The 17,088-nt window shown below is 39.0% G+C and overlaps 1 protein-coding gene across 1 annotated transcript in view; it reads right to left on the reverse strand.

The window, feature by feature from the left end:
• Positions 1-322: 322 nt before the first annotated feature.
• Positions 323-17,088, reverse strand: part of LOC126161678 (UDP-glucose:glycoprotein glucosyltransferase) — a 142,294-nt gene continuing 125,528 nt past the window's right edge. The window contains exons 19-25 of the mRNA XM_049917683.1: positions 14,759-14,926; positions 14,498-14,672; positions 10,636-10,818; positions 5,650-5,925; positions 1,202-1,318; positions 914-1,073; positions 323-814 (exon numbers count right to left, since the gene is read on the reverse strand). Of these exons, the coding sequence (XP_049773640.1) occupies positions 786-814; positions 914-1,073; positions 1,202-1,318; positions 5,650-5,925; positions 10,636-10,818; positions 14,498-14,672; positions 14,759-14,926 (1,108 nt within the window). The 3' untranslated portion in view covers positions 323-785. The remainder of the gene's footprint in view (positions 815-913; positions 1,074-1,201; positions 1,319-5,649; positions 5,926-10,635; positions 10,819-14,497; positions 14,673-14,758; positions 14,927-17,088) is intronic.

Raw genomic sequence — 17,088 nt, forward strand, 5'->3', positions numbered from 1 at the left:
TTTTTGAAAGCAGAAAGGCATTGAACCTCCTTCAAATAAATTGTAACACTGAATTTACACGTCAGAATAATGTAAAAATGGAAAATAAATAGATACAAACCAAATTTTGTTTTATAAGCAGCCCACCATCTGTCCACATGTGGCTGAGGCTTCAGTTTACACTAAAGGCCTACTTACTTGGCAAGAAACAGAAAATCATATCAAAGTTTGACAACTGATGAAAAACTTTTTCTCCAAATTGTCTTTGCTGTAATTAAGGTTACATGTAAATTAAGAGTGTAAGAGTGTATAGACAGACTTTTTTAAGTCTTCAAGCTGCACAAAAAATGAGTGAAAAATGCTGCCACAGTCTCAATTTCAAAATCTACGAGGTCAATTAAACTGCTGGAAGAAAGACTATGAAAACCTGTATCAGACAGGTTACGTGCAGCAAAAAGTTTTGTTCCCTAATGATGCTACTCTTTACTAATCATGTCCTATAGTTATGTCTGCTGTTTTTCCTCTCATGTCCCTTAAAACATACCTACCACACTGTTTGCAAGTATTCACATTTCATACAAATAGTGTTTAAGACATCCAACAGCACACAGAAAGAGCTTTCTTTGATTTGCGCTTAATACCAGAGATCAAAGACTTCTTGCACCAATTGCTAAAAATACTGTTTTTGTTTCATTTATTTACAGATTAAATTACCTGATGAGCTGAGAATAGAGGACACTCATTCATATAACAACAATCTTACAGTCACAGAAAACATATAACACACTAACCACCAACAGGAACTGTCATAATTCAGAATGTACACTGTGTAGATCTGTAACAAAAAGGGAGAATATTACAATTTTGTTATTTACATATTAACTGTAAAATAATTAGTTAATACGACAGCCTAATTAATGAAATTATACATTACTTGGCTCTATTCGAACACCTTCAATGTTGATACCCTCTTCCGTGTGTGTTTCATCAATCTTCTTTTGGAGTTTTTTAATTTCTTCATCATACTCTTTCCATTCTGAAATGATTCTATTGGCTGCAGTCAATTTTGCTTCCTTTGTCAGTGGGTTGTTGCACTGTTAAATACATTGCTAAGTTAGTTACAGATACAAAAGTGTTTTACACATTAACAAAATACTAAGATAAACTTGCATGATTTGAGTATTGTCTCAAATACAGATGCCATGCACATATCTATACTTACTAGATCAATTGTTTTAGCATATTTCTTGGAGTCATCATCACACCAAGTTTCACACCACAGCCATTCCTGAGGCAAAGATTTTATGGCAACCTGATGGATCATATTATTTGGTAGATCCTGAAAAGAAATAAAATAAAAACTCTTTTTATTGTTTGACAATAATAATACAAAATAATTAGAATAATTTTCTATACTTTAATTCACTACAGGTAGCATACATTACAACTGTATCCACCTTCCCAAAATGTTTACATCAGTATTTGAAAGGCATAAATAAAAATTAAAACAGTACCCAATCTAACAGGGAAACATTCCACATGGGAAAAATATATCTAAAAACGAAGATGATGTAACTTACCAAACAAAAGCATTGGTATGTTGATAGACACACAAAAAACACAAACACACACAAAATTCAAGCTTTCGCAACCCACGGTTGCTTCATCAGGGCCTCGCTGCGATAGAGCACTTCCTTTCATGCCAATCACCTGCCACCCTACCTAAAACCTCTTTCCTCATTACCTTAGCCAGCTTCATCCTCACTCACAACTTCTTCACTTTCGAAGGCCAGACATACCAACAATTAAAGGGAACAGCCATGGGTACCAGGATGACCCCCTCGTACGCCAACCTATTTATGGGTCGCTTAGAGGAAGCCTTCTTGGTTACCCAGGCCTGTCAACCCAAAGTTTGGTACAGATTTATTGATGACATCTTCATGATCTGGACTCACAGTGAAGAAGAACTCCAGAATTTCCTCTCCAACCTCAACTCCTTTGGTTCCATCAGATTCACCTGGTCCTACTCCAAATCCCATGCCACTTTCCTCGATGTTGACCTCCATCTGTCCAATGGCCAGCTTCACACATCTGTCCACATCAAACCCACCAACACGCAACAGTACCTCCATTATGACAGCTGGCAGCCATTCCATATCAAACGATCCCTTCCCTACAGCCTAGGTCTTCGTGGCAAACGAATTTGCTCCAGTCATGAATCCCTGAACCATTACATCAACAACCTGAAAACAGCTTTTGCATCCCGCAACTACCCTCCCGACCTGGTACAGAAGCAAATAACCAGAGTCACTTCCTCATCCCCCCAAACCCAGAACCTCCCACAGAAGAATCCCAAAAGTGCCCCACTTGTGACAGGATACTTTCCGGGACTGGATCAGACTCTGAATGTGACTCTCCAGCAGGGATACGACTTCCTCAAATCCTGCCATGAAATGAGATCCATCCTTCACAAAATCCTCCTCACTCCACCAAGAGTGTCTTTCCGCTGTCCACCTAACCTTCGTAACCTCTTGGATCATCCCTATGAAATCCCCAAACCACCTTCCCTACCCTCTGGCTCCTACCCTTGTAACCGCCCCCAGTGTAAAACCTGTCCCATGCACCCTCCCACCACCACCTACTCCAGTCCTGTAACCTGGAAGGTGTACACGATCAAAGGCAGAGCCACGTGTGACAGCACCCACATGATTTACCAACTGACCTGCCTACACTGTGAAGCTTTCTATGTGGGAATGACCAGCAACAAACTGTCCATTCACATGAACGGACACAGGCAGACAGTGTTTGTTGGTAACGAGGATCACCCTGTGGCTAAACATGCCTTGGTGCACGGCCAGCACATCTTGGCACAGTGTTACACCGTCCGGGTTATCTGGATTCTTCCCCTGACACCAACCTATCAGAACTCCGGAGATGGGAACTTGCCCTTCAATATATCCTCTCTTCCCATTACCCACCAGGCCTCAACCTCCGCTAATTTCAAGTTGCCGCCGCTCATACCTCACCTGTCATTCAATAACATCTTTGCCTCTGTACTACCACCTCGACTGACATCTCTACCCAAACTCTTTGCCTTTACATATGTCTGCTTGTGTCTGTTATGTGCGGATAAATGTGTGTGTGTGTGTGTGTGTGTGTGTGTGTGTGTGTGTGTGTGTGTGTGTGTGTGGGCGCGCAGGTGTATACCTGTTCCATTTTCCCCCCTCCTTACCCTCTCCCTTAAAACCCACATCCTTTCGTCCTTCCCTCTTTCCTGATGAAACAACCTTGGGTTGCAAAAGCTTGAAATTTGTGTGTGTGTGTGTGTGGGGGGGGGGGGGGGGGCGAGAGAGAGAGAGAGAGAGAGAGAGAGAGAGAGAGAGAGAGAGAGAGGGTGTACACGGGGAAGGGAGGGGGAGGGGGAGAGCACGGAGAGCAAGGGGAGGGGCGGCACTCACTACAGCTCGATGACCCTTTGTTGGACTATAACTGCCTTCCTTGCCTCTCCCACATCAACATCAGCTTATAACGTACCTCCAACAATGAGCATAAAACCATTGTGTAAAGTTTCAAAAGGGTAAGATACTGAATGCGTGTAAACTGCTGGAAGTGTAGGTTTAAGAGGTAAGAAGTGTAAGTTCAGAGTCAGGGAGAAGCCACAGGACATGACTGTAGTAAAATGCATTTCCTTCATGCTTGCCCAGTAAATTGATGAAGGGAACATCTATACATTTTGTTCCAATGTCCATACACTCATAAAAAATGAAAAACACAGCCAGCAGCCAATGGAAATGGAAGTGAGCATTTGGCGTCATTGGCCGGGAGGCCCCTTACGGGGCAGGTCCGGCCGCCTTGGTGCAGATCTTTTTACATTCGAAGCAGCTAATGTCAGGTGACTACTATCTGGGATTACAATATTAGCAGTTTTAGTTTAGGTTGTGGATCAATTTGTATGATGCACTCTTTGGGGATATAAAATAGTGTCAGTGGTGCTTCACAGATACACTTGGAATAGTCCTTTTGCTGCAGAATGAATTCATAATCAAGTGTGGTACACCTCATATCAGGTTGCAAAAAAAAGATGACTCCTTTTTTGAGGGGTTAGGAGTGAAATCTGCAACTGCTTAGTAGTGTCCTTCATCACTTAAAGAATGCTATAATGTGCTGTAGTGTATCATTCTATATCATATCAGTAAAAGGTATCACTGATGTGACCTTACATGAGTGTCTGGGGTTCCCAGTTGTTTTCATTGTGGTTGTATCCCTGGCTAATTTGTCAGTAAGTTCATTGCCTGGTATGTTCATATGGACAGGCATCCAAAGGTAAGTGATGGTAGTTCCTACTCTGTGCAGATCATGCAGTATGCCACAAATATTAGAGAACAATATGTTCCGTGTTTACCAATCTATTACGTGCAGTCTACTTGAGAAATTATCACACATGAAAAAGTATAGATGAGAAGAGTCCCAAGTTATTGTGAAGCTCTATCTGGGAAAGAGTTGTTCATGGCCACTTACATACACGTAAGTACTGACACTGTCATCTGTAAATACAGTAAAATGAGGGTAATCATGATGGATTAAGTAAAATATTCATTGGTAAATAGTGGGTATTGTATTTCCCTTGGAGCCAAAGAGCATACCCAGCTGTATTACTGACAGGAACATACCATATGTTGTGATTCTGCATGAGTTCACTCTATTTAGCAGCGGTGAACACAGAAGTCAGCCCCCGATCCATAATATTTCCAAACTGGGGCAAAAACTTTATACTGGTGCCCCACTATGAAAAACCAACTGGGATGTGTTTCAAAATCATATGAATAATCAATAAGCCAATGTGTGCTGGATGCTAGATGCTTTGTGAAACAAGGTTTTTTTATTAAAAAAAAAAAGAATTTGGTGGTCCCTGAATCGCTGCCAGGGACAGATACCCCATTCACCCCAAAGCAATGAATAACACTTCAGAAACACACTAAAAACACACAAAGAGAATGGGAAATAAATGGTCTGAAGACTAAAAGGGAGAACACAGCTAGTGTATGAGGAGAATTTGGGAAGAATGAACAAGCAACAAAAAAATCTTGACACAAAGAACTTATGACATGAAATGACCTCAAACTACACACAATAACATAATTCACAATTCACTTTTAGATTGTATTTTTATATATTTTACTTTCAATATTCTAAACAACCAAAGTAAACAAATAAAATCAATGTACACTTCCCCCAAGTCATAGAAAACAATATGTACATTATGCACGATACAGATAGCATGAACGTACAATACTGCTATCTTTGACCACAAAATACATCGCTAGTCACGTGAACCATGCTGCCCCATATGGAACATGACAATTTTCCAACTGAGCTCGGTATTGTTAACTGGGTGTGGACATCCTAAATGCCAACTAAAATTAAAGTTACATAAAGCTTAAAAAACAGAAATTCTACATAAGGACACAAGAGTAAATCATACTTAAGTACTGGGTAACCTAATCCAAAAATTGTGAATGCATCCCTTAGTGAGCTACATATACCACATAAAATATTGTGTATCTTGTGCATGACCATTGAAAATCAGCATGTAGTCTGATCTGCATAAATAAACAATAAAACAAGCAGACACAAAGGATCATCTAAACCTTTTGTAAATGATTATCTCACCTGATCCAGGTTAGAGAGGGAGTTGGGATCTTGGCTAAGAGCCTGATACTGACCCCTGAGCCGATCACCAGCTGCTATTCGACGGAATCTACGCAGATCTACAACATAGAGTGCACTAATATGATACCGGCGCCCTTGCAAGTGGTTACGCCAATAGCCCTGTTTCCAGAATCTGAAACCATCCATTTCGCGTCTACTCTCACAAAATGGTGTATAGCCATATGGAGCTCCTCCAAGATCAAGTTGTTGTAGCTCACGCATATCTGCTCGAACAACCTGTAACAAATGTGAATGCTCTCTTAGCTTCAATAGACTGCATAATTAACTCCCGACACAAGAAAAATTGTAACACATATTCTCCTCCTCTTTTTAACTTAAGTGTTGAGTACTAAGAAAATTTTCAGTCTCTTCTATCTGTAGTCCACCTCATCTCAACTTATCAATTTTAAACACTTTACTGTTTAGCATTCATTGATATATTTGACATGCATAGCAAGGAAAATGACTTGCATACTTGATAATCTAAAGCCTTAATAGCCATGCTGTTTAGGGTCCAAATTATAAGACAATCATTAAAAACAGAAACTGATTTCTTGCAGTTTATGTCCTCACATGTAATTGTAGAATGAACTAAACCATGTGTCATCTTTGGATTATGTACTCTAAGTTAACAAGATTTATGAAAGAAAATGGACATCTACTCAAGATTTGTTTAAACAGAAATAACTCTCATGGGACTAACTGACACACACACACCCGAAAACACAACAGAACAAGCAGTTCCTTGTTTAATTTCTTTTTGCAGAAGCAAATTTAACAGTGCTTGAGGGAAGAGAAAGTTGCCTTATCCCCAGACCATGATGAACAGACTAAGTGCAGTGAAGGAATCTGAAGTCACTATGATTTAATACCTGAGACTGAATGTTCAAAACAGTGCTGTGTTCAACAGCACTGGTCAATATTCTCCACAATTACAGAACAAACGGTGTCCAAACATAGGTGAGTCTGATAGTTGCAATGGCATTTAGATATATCATCAGTTACAGAATTTTACCTGCATGTGTGCATTACATAATAAAATTATTATTTACTTTTCCATTTTCTCACCTAGCTGCTATTAATCCTCATGTGACTTTTGAAGAGACCATCAATATTAGATTTCTAAGTATCAATGATGGCCAAAGATATATATTACTCCCCTCCCTCACACTCAACAAATGATGCATTATTCTGAAACTATATATGTACTTTTCTCATTTCTTTACTTTATGTAATAGGTGTTGTAACTATTTCATCTGGGACTCTCATGTAGTTACCTATATTGTACAGGCAGTGCTCAATCAAGTATGACTCTGAGAGTAATCTTTTCATTGACAACTTCAATTCTTCCTAAAGGCAAATGTTTGGGTTTAAGTTCCAATCTGACAAAGGCTTTCAACTAGTTACACAAATCAAAATTGCCTTCTGTTTTCAAACACTGTACTCTGAAATGTAATTCTTCCATCTTTTTACTAAACTCTCACTGCACCCTGAAGATGAATTTTCCATTTCATTATTTCATTCATCCTGTAGTTGACGGCAAATGTTCATCAGAGACAATAGTATCATGAGGAATGCCACAGGGAAGTGTGATAGGACCAGTCTTACTCTCTGTATACATAAATGATCTGACGGATAAGATGAGCATCAAGCTGCAGCTGCTTGCTGACGACACTGTGGTACACAGGAAAATGTTATCTTTGAGTATCTATAGGAGGATACAAGATGAGTTTGACAGACTTTCTAGTTGGCGTGGCAAATGGCAGCTTCCTCCAAATGTAGAAAAATGCAAGTTAATGCAATGAGTATGAAAACAATCCCATAATGTTCTAGTACAGCATCAGTAGCGAGTTGCTTGACACAATCACGTTGATTAAACATCTAGGTATAACAATGAAAGTTGATATGAAATGGAATGAGCACATAAAGATGATAGTAGGAAAGGCAAATGGTCGACTTAGCTTTATTGGGAGAATTTTGGTAAAGTGTGGTTCATCTATAAAGGAGACTGTCTACAGAACCCTAATACAGCCCTTTCTCAAATGCTGCTCAGCTATTTGGGATGCCTGCCAGGTCAGATTGAAGGAAGACATCAAAGCAATTGATAGGCAGGCTGTCAGATTTGTTACTGGAAGGTTCCAACAACATGCAAGTATTATGGATATGGTTCCCAAAATCAAACAGTAATCCCTGGAGGGAACACAACATTCTTTTTGGGAAACCCTATTGAAAAAATTTAGAAGACTGGTATTTTAAGCTAACAGCAGAATGATTCTACTGCTGCCAATTTAAACTTTGTGTAAGGATCACGAAGATGAGACAAAAGAAATTAGGACTCATACGGAGGCATACAAGGTGCATTCCATAGGTAATGCGACCAAATTCATAAAAAATCATTTATTGAATATATTAGTACAAATAATCAAAAATTTTCAAAATAGCACCCTCTTGCATTGATACACTTCTTGAGGCAGTGTTTCCATGCCTGGAAGGTATCCTGAAATGCCTTTTCCGGAATGTCCTTTAAAGCTGATATAACATGCACCTGGATGCTTTCAATAGTGTCCCAATGTTTTCCTTTCGTGACTCTTTCTAACCGAGAAAACAAAAAAGAAGTCAGCGGGAGCCAGGTCAGGACTGTAGGGAGGCTGGGGAATCAATGGGGTCTGGGTCCTGGCCAGGAAGTCGTTCACTATGAAGGCACTGTGACTCGGTGCGTTGTCATGGTGATCTTTCCAGGTGTCCTTGATGTCACTTTGGCAGCACACGACCCTCCTTTTCAGTCTTTTGAGCACTTCCAAGTAGAAAGCTGAGTTCACTGTAGTCCCGGTAGGTACGGATTTGTGGTGGACAATGCCTCTGATGTCAAAGAGGACAATGAGCATGGTTTTGATCCTGGACTTGCTCATGCATGCCTTCTTGGGATGGGGCAACAATAGGGTGTGCCACTCTGAACTCTGCCTTTTTGTCTCAGGGTCTACTCAAAAATCCACGACTCATCACCAGTGATAACTGAGTTTAAAAAATGAGGATCATTTTCACACACTTCCAACATTTCTCGGCAATGAAGCACTCGCATGCGCTTGTGTTCATCGGTCAACACTTTTGGGATGAGTTTGGCACACACCTTTCTCATGTTCAAATCTTCGGTCACAATGTGGAAAACGGTTGTTTTTGACATGTTTAGAGGTCGTGCTATCAATTGAAGGCTCAGCCGTCTGTCAGAGTTCAAACAATCGCACACACGTGTCACATTTTCGTCGACTTGTGCAGTTGATGGCCATCCGCTGCGAGGTTTGTTGGTGATCTCCTCTCGACCCTCCATGAACGACTTCTGCCATCGGAAAACTTGTGATCTGGACAAGCAATCATTACCAAAGGCATGCTGAAATAATGGAATATGCTCTACAGAATGATCCATTGTGCCATGTTACATAAACTCAGAACAGGGTTGACGGAAAAGTATGTCCTGACTCTCCGGCAGCTTGCAACCGAATGAGACAAAGAGCATTTTGAAGCTAACACCCCCCTCCCTCCCCCTCCACTTAGCCCAGCTGGTTACAACATGCTGTGGTGTACCGTTGCGTCAGAAAAAAATTGGTCACCTTACTTATGGAACGCACTCTGTACAAATGGTTGTTTTTTTTCTCATTCTATTTGTGAGTGGGGAAGAAGAGGAAATGACTAGTAGTTGTACAAGACACCATATGGTGGCTTACAGATTATGTATGTCGATGTAGATTTGCTGCAAGGAGTCGAAAAATTCGTCTTCAATCATTCTTCTATTATATCTGATGGAGAGTATATTAACTTTATTTTTTATGTAATTCCATATTCAGATTTTTAAAATGCAATCTTTGATCTGTCTGCCTTGTCATCTCATTTTCATTTCACCTTCTTAAATTCCTGTGTTCGCAGTTAATTATCAGCTTACTTCCTCTTATGATCCACACGTTTCATTTCCTGTTTATATTTTTTATTATAGATTCCAATATTATGAAAAGTAAAGTTGCTACGCACCATATAGCGCAGATGCTGAGTCACAGATAGGCACTACGAAAAGACTGTCACTGCTTAACAACCTGTGCCACACTGATCCTTCCCACCAACACCAGCTTTTCCGAAAGGCGCAGGTGATAAGTTCCCTGCAATACATCCTATGTTCTCGTAGCCTTCCTAGCCTCCGCCTTCGTTAGTCACTGTCCTCAAGCATCCAGCCCCATCCCTGTTCCCATTCCAGCACTAAACAGCCATCATTCCACCATCACACTCAGTCTTTTTACTTCTCTCCTTTTCTGCTATCTCCCCTTCTCACCTCTCCCCTACCTACCATCTAACGTGCAGCACTTCACTGTCTGCCACCCCCACCATACTATCCCTCCCCATCCCTGCCCCAGCCTCCTCCTCACCCCCACCCAGTCGCCACTCCCATCATGCACTGGTGCTGCTGCTCGCAGTGTGGTTTCAGTTGCTTGAGACTGCAGTTTTTTGTGTGTGTGTGTGTGTGTGTGTGTGTGTGTGTGTGTGTATGTGTGTGTGTGTGTGTGTGTGTGTGTGTGTACGCGCGCGAGCGCTCGCACCCATAATCTTCTATTGTTGACGAAGGCCTTAATGGCCGAAAGCTTTAATTGTGACAATCTTTCTGTTGTGCCTATCTGCAACTCATCGTCTCCACTACATGGTGAGTAGCAACTTTTCTTTTCATAATATTGTTATATTCCATCCTGGATTTCCCACTGTTTGATTATTATATATTCCTTTATCTTTGCAATTCTACCTAGATGATTGTGCAATACACCATTGTAAGTATCACTGAAAAACTCACTACATGATATTACTATTAGCCCTTACATTATTGGACATATTTATCTCATCCTGATTTTCATATGAATAATCTCTCAGAATGTAAATTCCTTTAAATTTCTCACTGAAAAGATTAATACGTACCTGATCAGCATCCACAAATATAATCTTCTTTACATCCAGTGGGAAGAGTACATCAAGAAAGAGAATTTTATAGCCCCAAATGATGCGCTGTTTCTCCGTTTGTTGATGTAACCACCTTGGCCATTTGTATTGTACCAATTCATATTCAAATCCATATTCACGGGCCATGTGAGGAAGGAAATCCTTAACAGAAAACCACCACTCTTTTTAGCAACATTACAAATACATAAATACTTTTTTAATACATGAATATCTGATAATATGCTGTACTTAATTTACAACAGCAGGCAACAAAATTAGTACAACAGAAAAAAATTGTTAAAAAACACAAAATTTAAGTGTGAGTGTTAATGGTTACCAATTGTTAACACTATCCCATACAGTGACACCACAGAGCTATCATGCGAAAAATAGCGGTCAACAGCCAGTGACACCAGAGCGTTGTCATGCATCAAATTGCGATCAATGGCCTGTGACACTACAGTGGTGTCGTGTGCATAGTATCGCTCAGTGGCCAGCGACAGCACTTCAGTATCTTTTGCATTCTGTTGGTGTTTTGTTTAGGTAATAACAAGTTAAAAACTTCAATAAGCTCTTTTGTTTTTATAAGTATCTGTGCTGTTTCATCATGGCAGACAAAAGAGACAATACGATTATTTACGATGAATGCACGGATGTCTTCTCTGACATTCCGGATGACTTGGCCGATTAGGTGGAAGACATTGGATATCAAAAGAATGGAAGTGAAGCAGAATTATCAGAAGATAGTGAAATACATCCAAGAAGAATTAGGTAAATGCTTTGGTTGCCGCCTGATTCAGATGAATCAGACAAAGAAGACAGTGCACAGAGGTCAGACTGATTTACCAAGGACCAACAATAAATTTGAAGGATCTCCAGGTCCAAACATATTTCCCAAAGATACACAGAGTGTCAAGGATATCTTAGAATAATATGTTGGGAACATACTATATGAATATATTAGCAACTAAACCAACAAGTACTACAGTCAAAATTGCAATAGCAGGAAACTGGATTTAAAAAATGCCGAATTTGTTGACGTTACCAGACCCGAACTTAGAAAATGGTTTGTGCTTGCTATACTTACGGGAGTTGTAAAAAAAGCAAGGATCAATGATTATTGGTCATCGAATCCATTTATTGAAACACCGATATTTCACAAAACGATGTCCCGCAACCAATTCAGACAAATATTATCATTTTTACATTTTTCCGACAACAACGATAAACCAGATAATGCCGACCAGCTTTTCAAAGTGCAATTTTTAATGATTACTTTTCCAAAAAGTTTAAAGAAATGTTTAATCTAAGTCAAAACGTCTCAACTGATGAAAGAATGATACAGTGGCATGAACAGTTAACTTTTAATGTTTACAAGCCATCGAAAATTATGAAATATGGTATACTCATTCGGATGCTGTGCGATTCAAGTATGGGATACATTTCCTCATTCAAGATATATTCCGGTGCTGGATAGCCTTTAGAAAAAACAGTGATGGAAGTATTGGCACCTTCTTATGGAAAGTGGCATCACCTCTAAATGGATAATAATTATAACATTGTAGAATTTGTAGAGAAGTTACTTCAAAAGAAAATTTGAGTTTGTGGAACGATATGGCAAAATAGAGGATTTCCAGAAAAATTAAAGCACGCAAAAGTCAATATGTTTGAAGCTTGTCATCAACGGAAAGGTGAAGTACTCGCGCAGGTATGGAGAGCTTCGAAAACTAAAATTATACGAATGATATCTACACTACATAACGCCAGTTTGACTGATACTCAAAGAAAATGTAGATAAACCAATTACACAATAAAAAAGACCTGAAAGTGTGTAAACTACAACAAATACATGAAAGGAGTGGACCGGGCAGACCAATATTTGAATTGTTGTTATCCTATATACAGAAAAACTATAAAATGGTCAAAATAGGTTTGCATTTACCTCTTAAATTGCACATTATTTAATGCATTCCATACATGTCAATATTTCAATAAAGAACACAAGAGTCTCCGATTTCACAGTTTTTTAGTGAAAGTGCCTGATTCGTGGATAAAAGACAATGTACCTGCTTCTGGACAAAACTTGGAGGTTGCCACTACATCGTATGTGTCACCTGATCCAGTTGACAGACTTTCCCATCACATTAAGCAACACCAATTAATACTTATATCCGAAACAAATAAATGAAAATGAAGAAACTGCCATGTATGTTCCAAAAACAAAAAAAGAACAACAACAAACTTAATGTGCAAGTCTTGTGCAGTTGCATTACATCTTGGAGACTGTTTTGATGCATATCATATGAAAGAGAAACACGAAGTACCAAATATAATACAAATACATAAAACAAACAAATTTTGTATTTATTTACGTATGTGTATCCTCAAAATTTCCTGAAAATGGGGGAACAGGGTTGAGAACTTATGAGAACTAATGACGAGACTAGTAAAACTTAACAATTTATAAGCTCCCGATAATGTCAAGAACGGCCGGGGACAAGCCAAGTAATCAGAATCAGCGCTGCCGGCACCAAGCGAATCAATTTGTACGAGATGTACGGATGGCAAAGTGCGACACCACTGTGGTGTCACCAGATGGAAAAGTGTTAATTGAGAATGATGTAGTAATAGTGGAGAAAACATTGGTGATTCAGAGCTCCAGAACTATTTTCAGACTCTTAAGGAAAAGTCAAGAAGTAATTTGTTATTCCTAGCTAAAATCCTGCACATACTTTGGCAACATTGAAAGTGATTGAAGATCATCAAATAATTTCTTGATAAATGTTCACCATTCACACAATATGCTTGTAATGCATACATGCAACTAATCTGCAGTATATAAATGAGTTCACTGATGACCTATTTAAAATTAAGTGCTTGCAATGTGAGTCCACAGTCTCTAAAATTCTTTAAATTGTGTCATTTTATTGCTGTTACAAAATTTAATGTAATCTACTGAGGTTACCTCCACTTCTTGGTGGTACCTCTAAACACAGGTTGATTTACTGACTTCTTGTAAGTATCACAAACCTCCACAATTCAATGACACACTTGTATCTCAGAGAGCTGACATGTATGGAATGGTGCAGCCATGCAGAACATATGCCTCCATTCCTTTGTGGGAAATAACAAACAAGGGACAATGCCATCCAGACAGGGAGGCAATATAACACTATTAACAACAATGAAGTGCAAGTGATGAGCAAAAGATGTACGGATGTGTTAACAGCCAGCAGAAGTCATAATATGTAGTTTCGCGATAGGCACAATGGACGAAGTTAACACTTTGCTATAGTGGGGGTAAAAATAATCTGCCTGAATTATGTACTGCCCTTATTGAGAACATAACAACACAGCAATGCTTCAGAGGCAGCAGGTCATCTTTATTGAAGCACCAATCTGTGGCAAACAATCTTCCAACACATCACTAATTCCATTTACAGTAAACAAAACTTCCAAGGACTTGCACAATGTGCAGCTAATTTCATTACATAGATGGAAGAAAGATAAAAACAGAATCAAGATATTTTTACAACTACTAATTTTTCATTCTGCACCTTATTTTTGTGCTTATAATACAGCCAGCAGCAACAAATAATTGAGAAATTTTTGCCAGTTTCATTAAGTATCAATATGTTTGAGATTTTAAATGCGGGTGTATTTCACCATTATCTTTACAGAGTACCTTTTTGTTTTGACAAACTATCTTTATTTTAATGATTTTTTTCAACAATAACAAAATTTCAATCTACTTGATACACTTTAAAAAATAATCACTACACTAAGAGGTTCTTATCAATTTCAAAATACATAAGAAACAGAATAACAAACCATTTGTTACCTTAAATGTTGGTGAGAGATAATTTTTCAGAAACCAGAATTTGACTGGTGTTTTCGTATGCTTCAGGACACTTAGCATCATAATGCGTAAGAAACGTTCATATAAGTGTCCTGATGCCAAAGAAAAAATATTCAATTTATCTTCTACCTCATCATCAGACTTCGATCCAAATGTGCTGTAAAGGTGAAATGGCCATAAGTAATTTGCAATAATAGTAACAACAACAACAACAAAAATAATAATAATGGTAAGCTATACAACCTTGTTATTGAATTCCATATTCCAGAATTCTGATCATCTTCAGCGAGCAAGTCCATGTGCTGTTTTCCTGGTTTCTTCGAAACTTTTAATTTGATGACATGACTACGGAATGAGCTAATTAAGACTTTTATGTCCTCAGAATCAGCAGGAGTATCTGTTCCCTCATGACTGCAACGTAATAAAAGCATTAACATAGTTAAAAATATAATTGTATTCAAAATACAATAAAGTAGCCACTGAATCACACAATTAAAATAAAGTGTTATGAAGCTGCAGCTGGCCCATGTTTAGTAGCTGATGTACTATATTCCAGTTCTTGTTTTTGTGGGTATGCAGTATCCAATAACTTCACTACAGAGTGAATGGCTACCATTCCATTAACCCCCCCCCCCCTTTCCACTCCCTATACTTTTTCGTACAGTCCCAGTACTACACCTAGACAACAACAGATCCATTCTGTTGTGCTGTCCAGACCACAGCAGCAAAACAAAGTAGCTGTGTGTGTGTGTGTGTGTGTGTGTGTGTGTGTGTGTGTGTGTGTGCGCGAGCCCGCGTGCGGAGTGGTGTTGGTGGAGAGATGGAAAGAGGGAGGAGTACGGCAAGTTCATAATCTGAATTGTTATGTATACTATGGCTGCACCACAATGTGTGTGCTGATCAGAGGGATGAAGGGCTTAGTAAGAAGAAAGTGCAATGTGTGCATGCACAACACAAGCAGTTATGTCCCAGTGACAAACATCAGTCGGCAGTGTTGGTAGTTCAGGCTGTAATGTTGCAGCTACCTGACAGGACTACAAGTTGCAGAGACTTGTTCTGATGCATGGATGGTATCAGTTTGTAATTATACACATCTACTATGAGGTGACTGGTTACCATAGGTCATTCAAAGTCTGCATTGCACCTTTGTCTTTTCATACAATATTCACAGTACAATGAACTGAGAAAGAACCCAAATATTTGGTAAATTTTTAATTCTGTTGAAAAAGATACTAATATTAAAGTTTCTAGATGATGTAATGACAATTTTGCACATTTCTCACCACACCATGGTGAACCACTTACATATATGAGTAGAAGCTAAGTACAAGTGCCAAGAGTAAAACATCTTTCCCACATGTTTCTACTCATTTTGCCTTTTAAACTAATTCATTATAACAATCTCTCTGTTGATGTCCACGGTTTCTTTATGAGAATAAATTAACAGATTACAACAGGATTTCAATTACACATGTCAGTGCCAAAGACAGTGTTTGCTCCTCTGGGCAAAATGTCCCTCGGAACGGCATAAGTGTTATCAATACAACTGCTCGTTCTACTACCGTATTTATATCAGTACTGAATAACAGACCACTGAATATTACAAAACTGGAGCTACAACTTTTTTGATAGGGAGTTCAAACCTACCTATCTTGATAAGATTTCAAAGAGGTGTGGAGATTGATAACTTGCTTTAAATGTTCAGAAATATAAAATTTTGCGCATCACAAAGAGAAAAAAATGTAGTATCCTATGACTGTAACATCAATGAGACACTGCTGGAATCGGCCAACTCATACAAATACCTGGATGTGACAGTTTGAAAGGATATGAAATGGTGTGATCACATAGGTTCAATTGTGGGTAAAGCTGGTGGTGGACTTCGGTTTGGTAGAATACTGGGGAAGTGCAACCAAATTACAAAGGAGATTGCTTACAAATCACTCATGCGGCCAGTTCCAGAAAACTGTTTAAGTGTGTGGGATCCATACCAGATAGGACTAGCATTGGATAATGAATGTACAGAGAGAAGGGCAGCATGAATCGTCACAGGTTTGTTCAAACTGTAAGAGAGTGTCACAGAGATACTAAAGGAACTGAACTGGAAGACTCTTGAAGATAGACATAAACTATCCCAAGAAAGTCTATTAACAAAGTTTCAGAACTGGCTTTAAATGATGATTCTAGTTATATACTACATCCCACTATGTATCACTCAAATAGGGATCATGAAGATAAGATTAGAATAGTTACTGCATGCACACAGGCGTTCAAATGATCATTCTTCCCACACTCCATACATTAATGGAACAGGAAGAAACATAACTGGTGCAATGTGATGTACCCTCTGCCACGCACCTCACAGTGGTTTGAAGAGAGTAGCTGTAGATAATTTCTTAATGTGTAAGCATGCCCTGTGCCTACCTTAAGTACTATGTTGAAGAATATCACTAGGAGGTGAGGAAGTGGCAAATGCTTTCATTCAGTCATACATTGCAGACTGATTTGTGCTTTCGTCATTGGAACACAACACATTTAATATGAACTGTATGCTGCTACATCTCTCCATTACA

Source organism: Schistocerca cancellata, chromosome 2 (genome assembly GCF_023864275.1).
Source record: "Schistocerca cancellata isolate TAMUIC-IGC-003103 chromosome 2, iqSchCanc2.1, whole genome shotgun sequence".
In the NCBI taxonomy this organism is placed as follows: domain Eukaryota; kingdom Metazoa; phylum Arthropoda; class Insecta; order Orthoptera; family Acrididae; genus Schistocerca; species Schistocerca cancellata.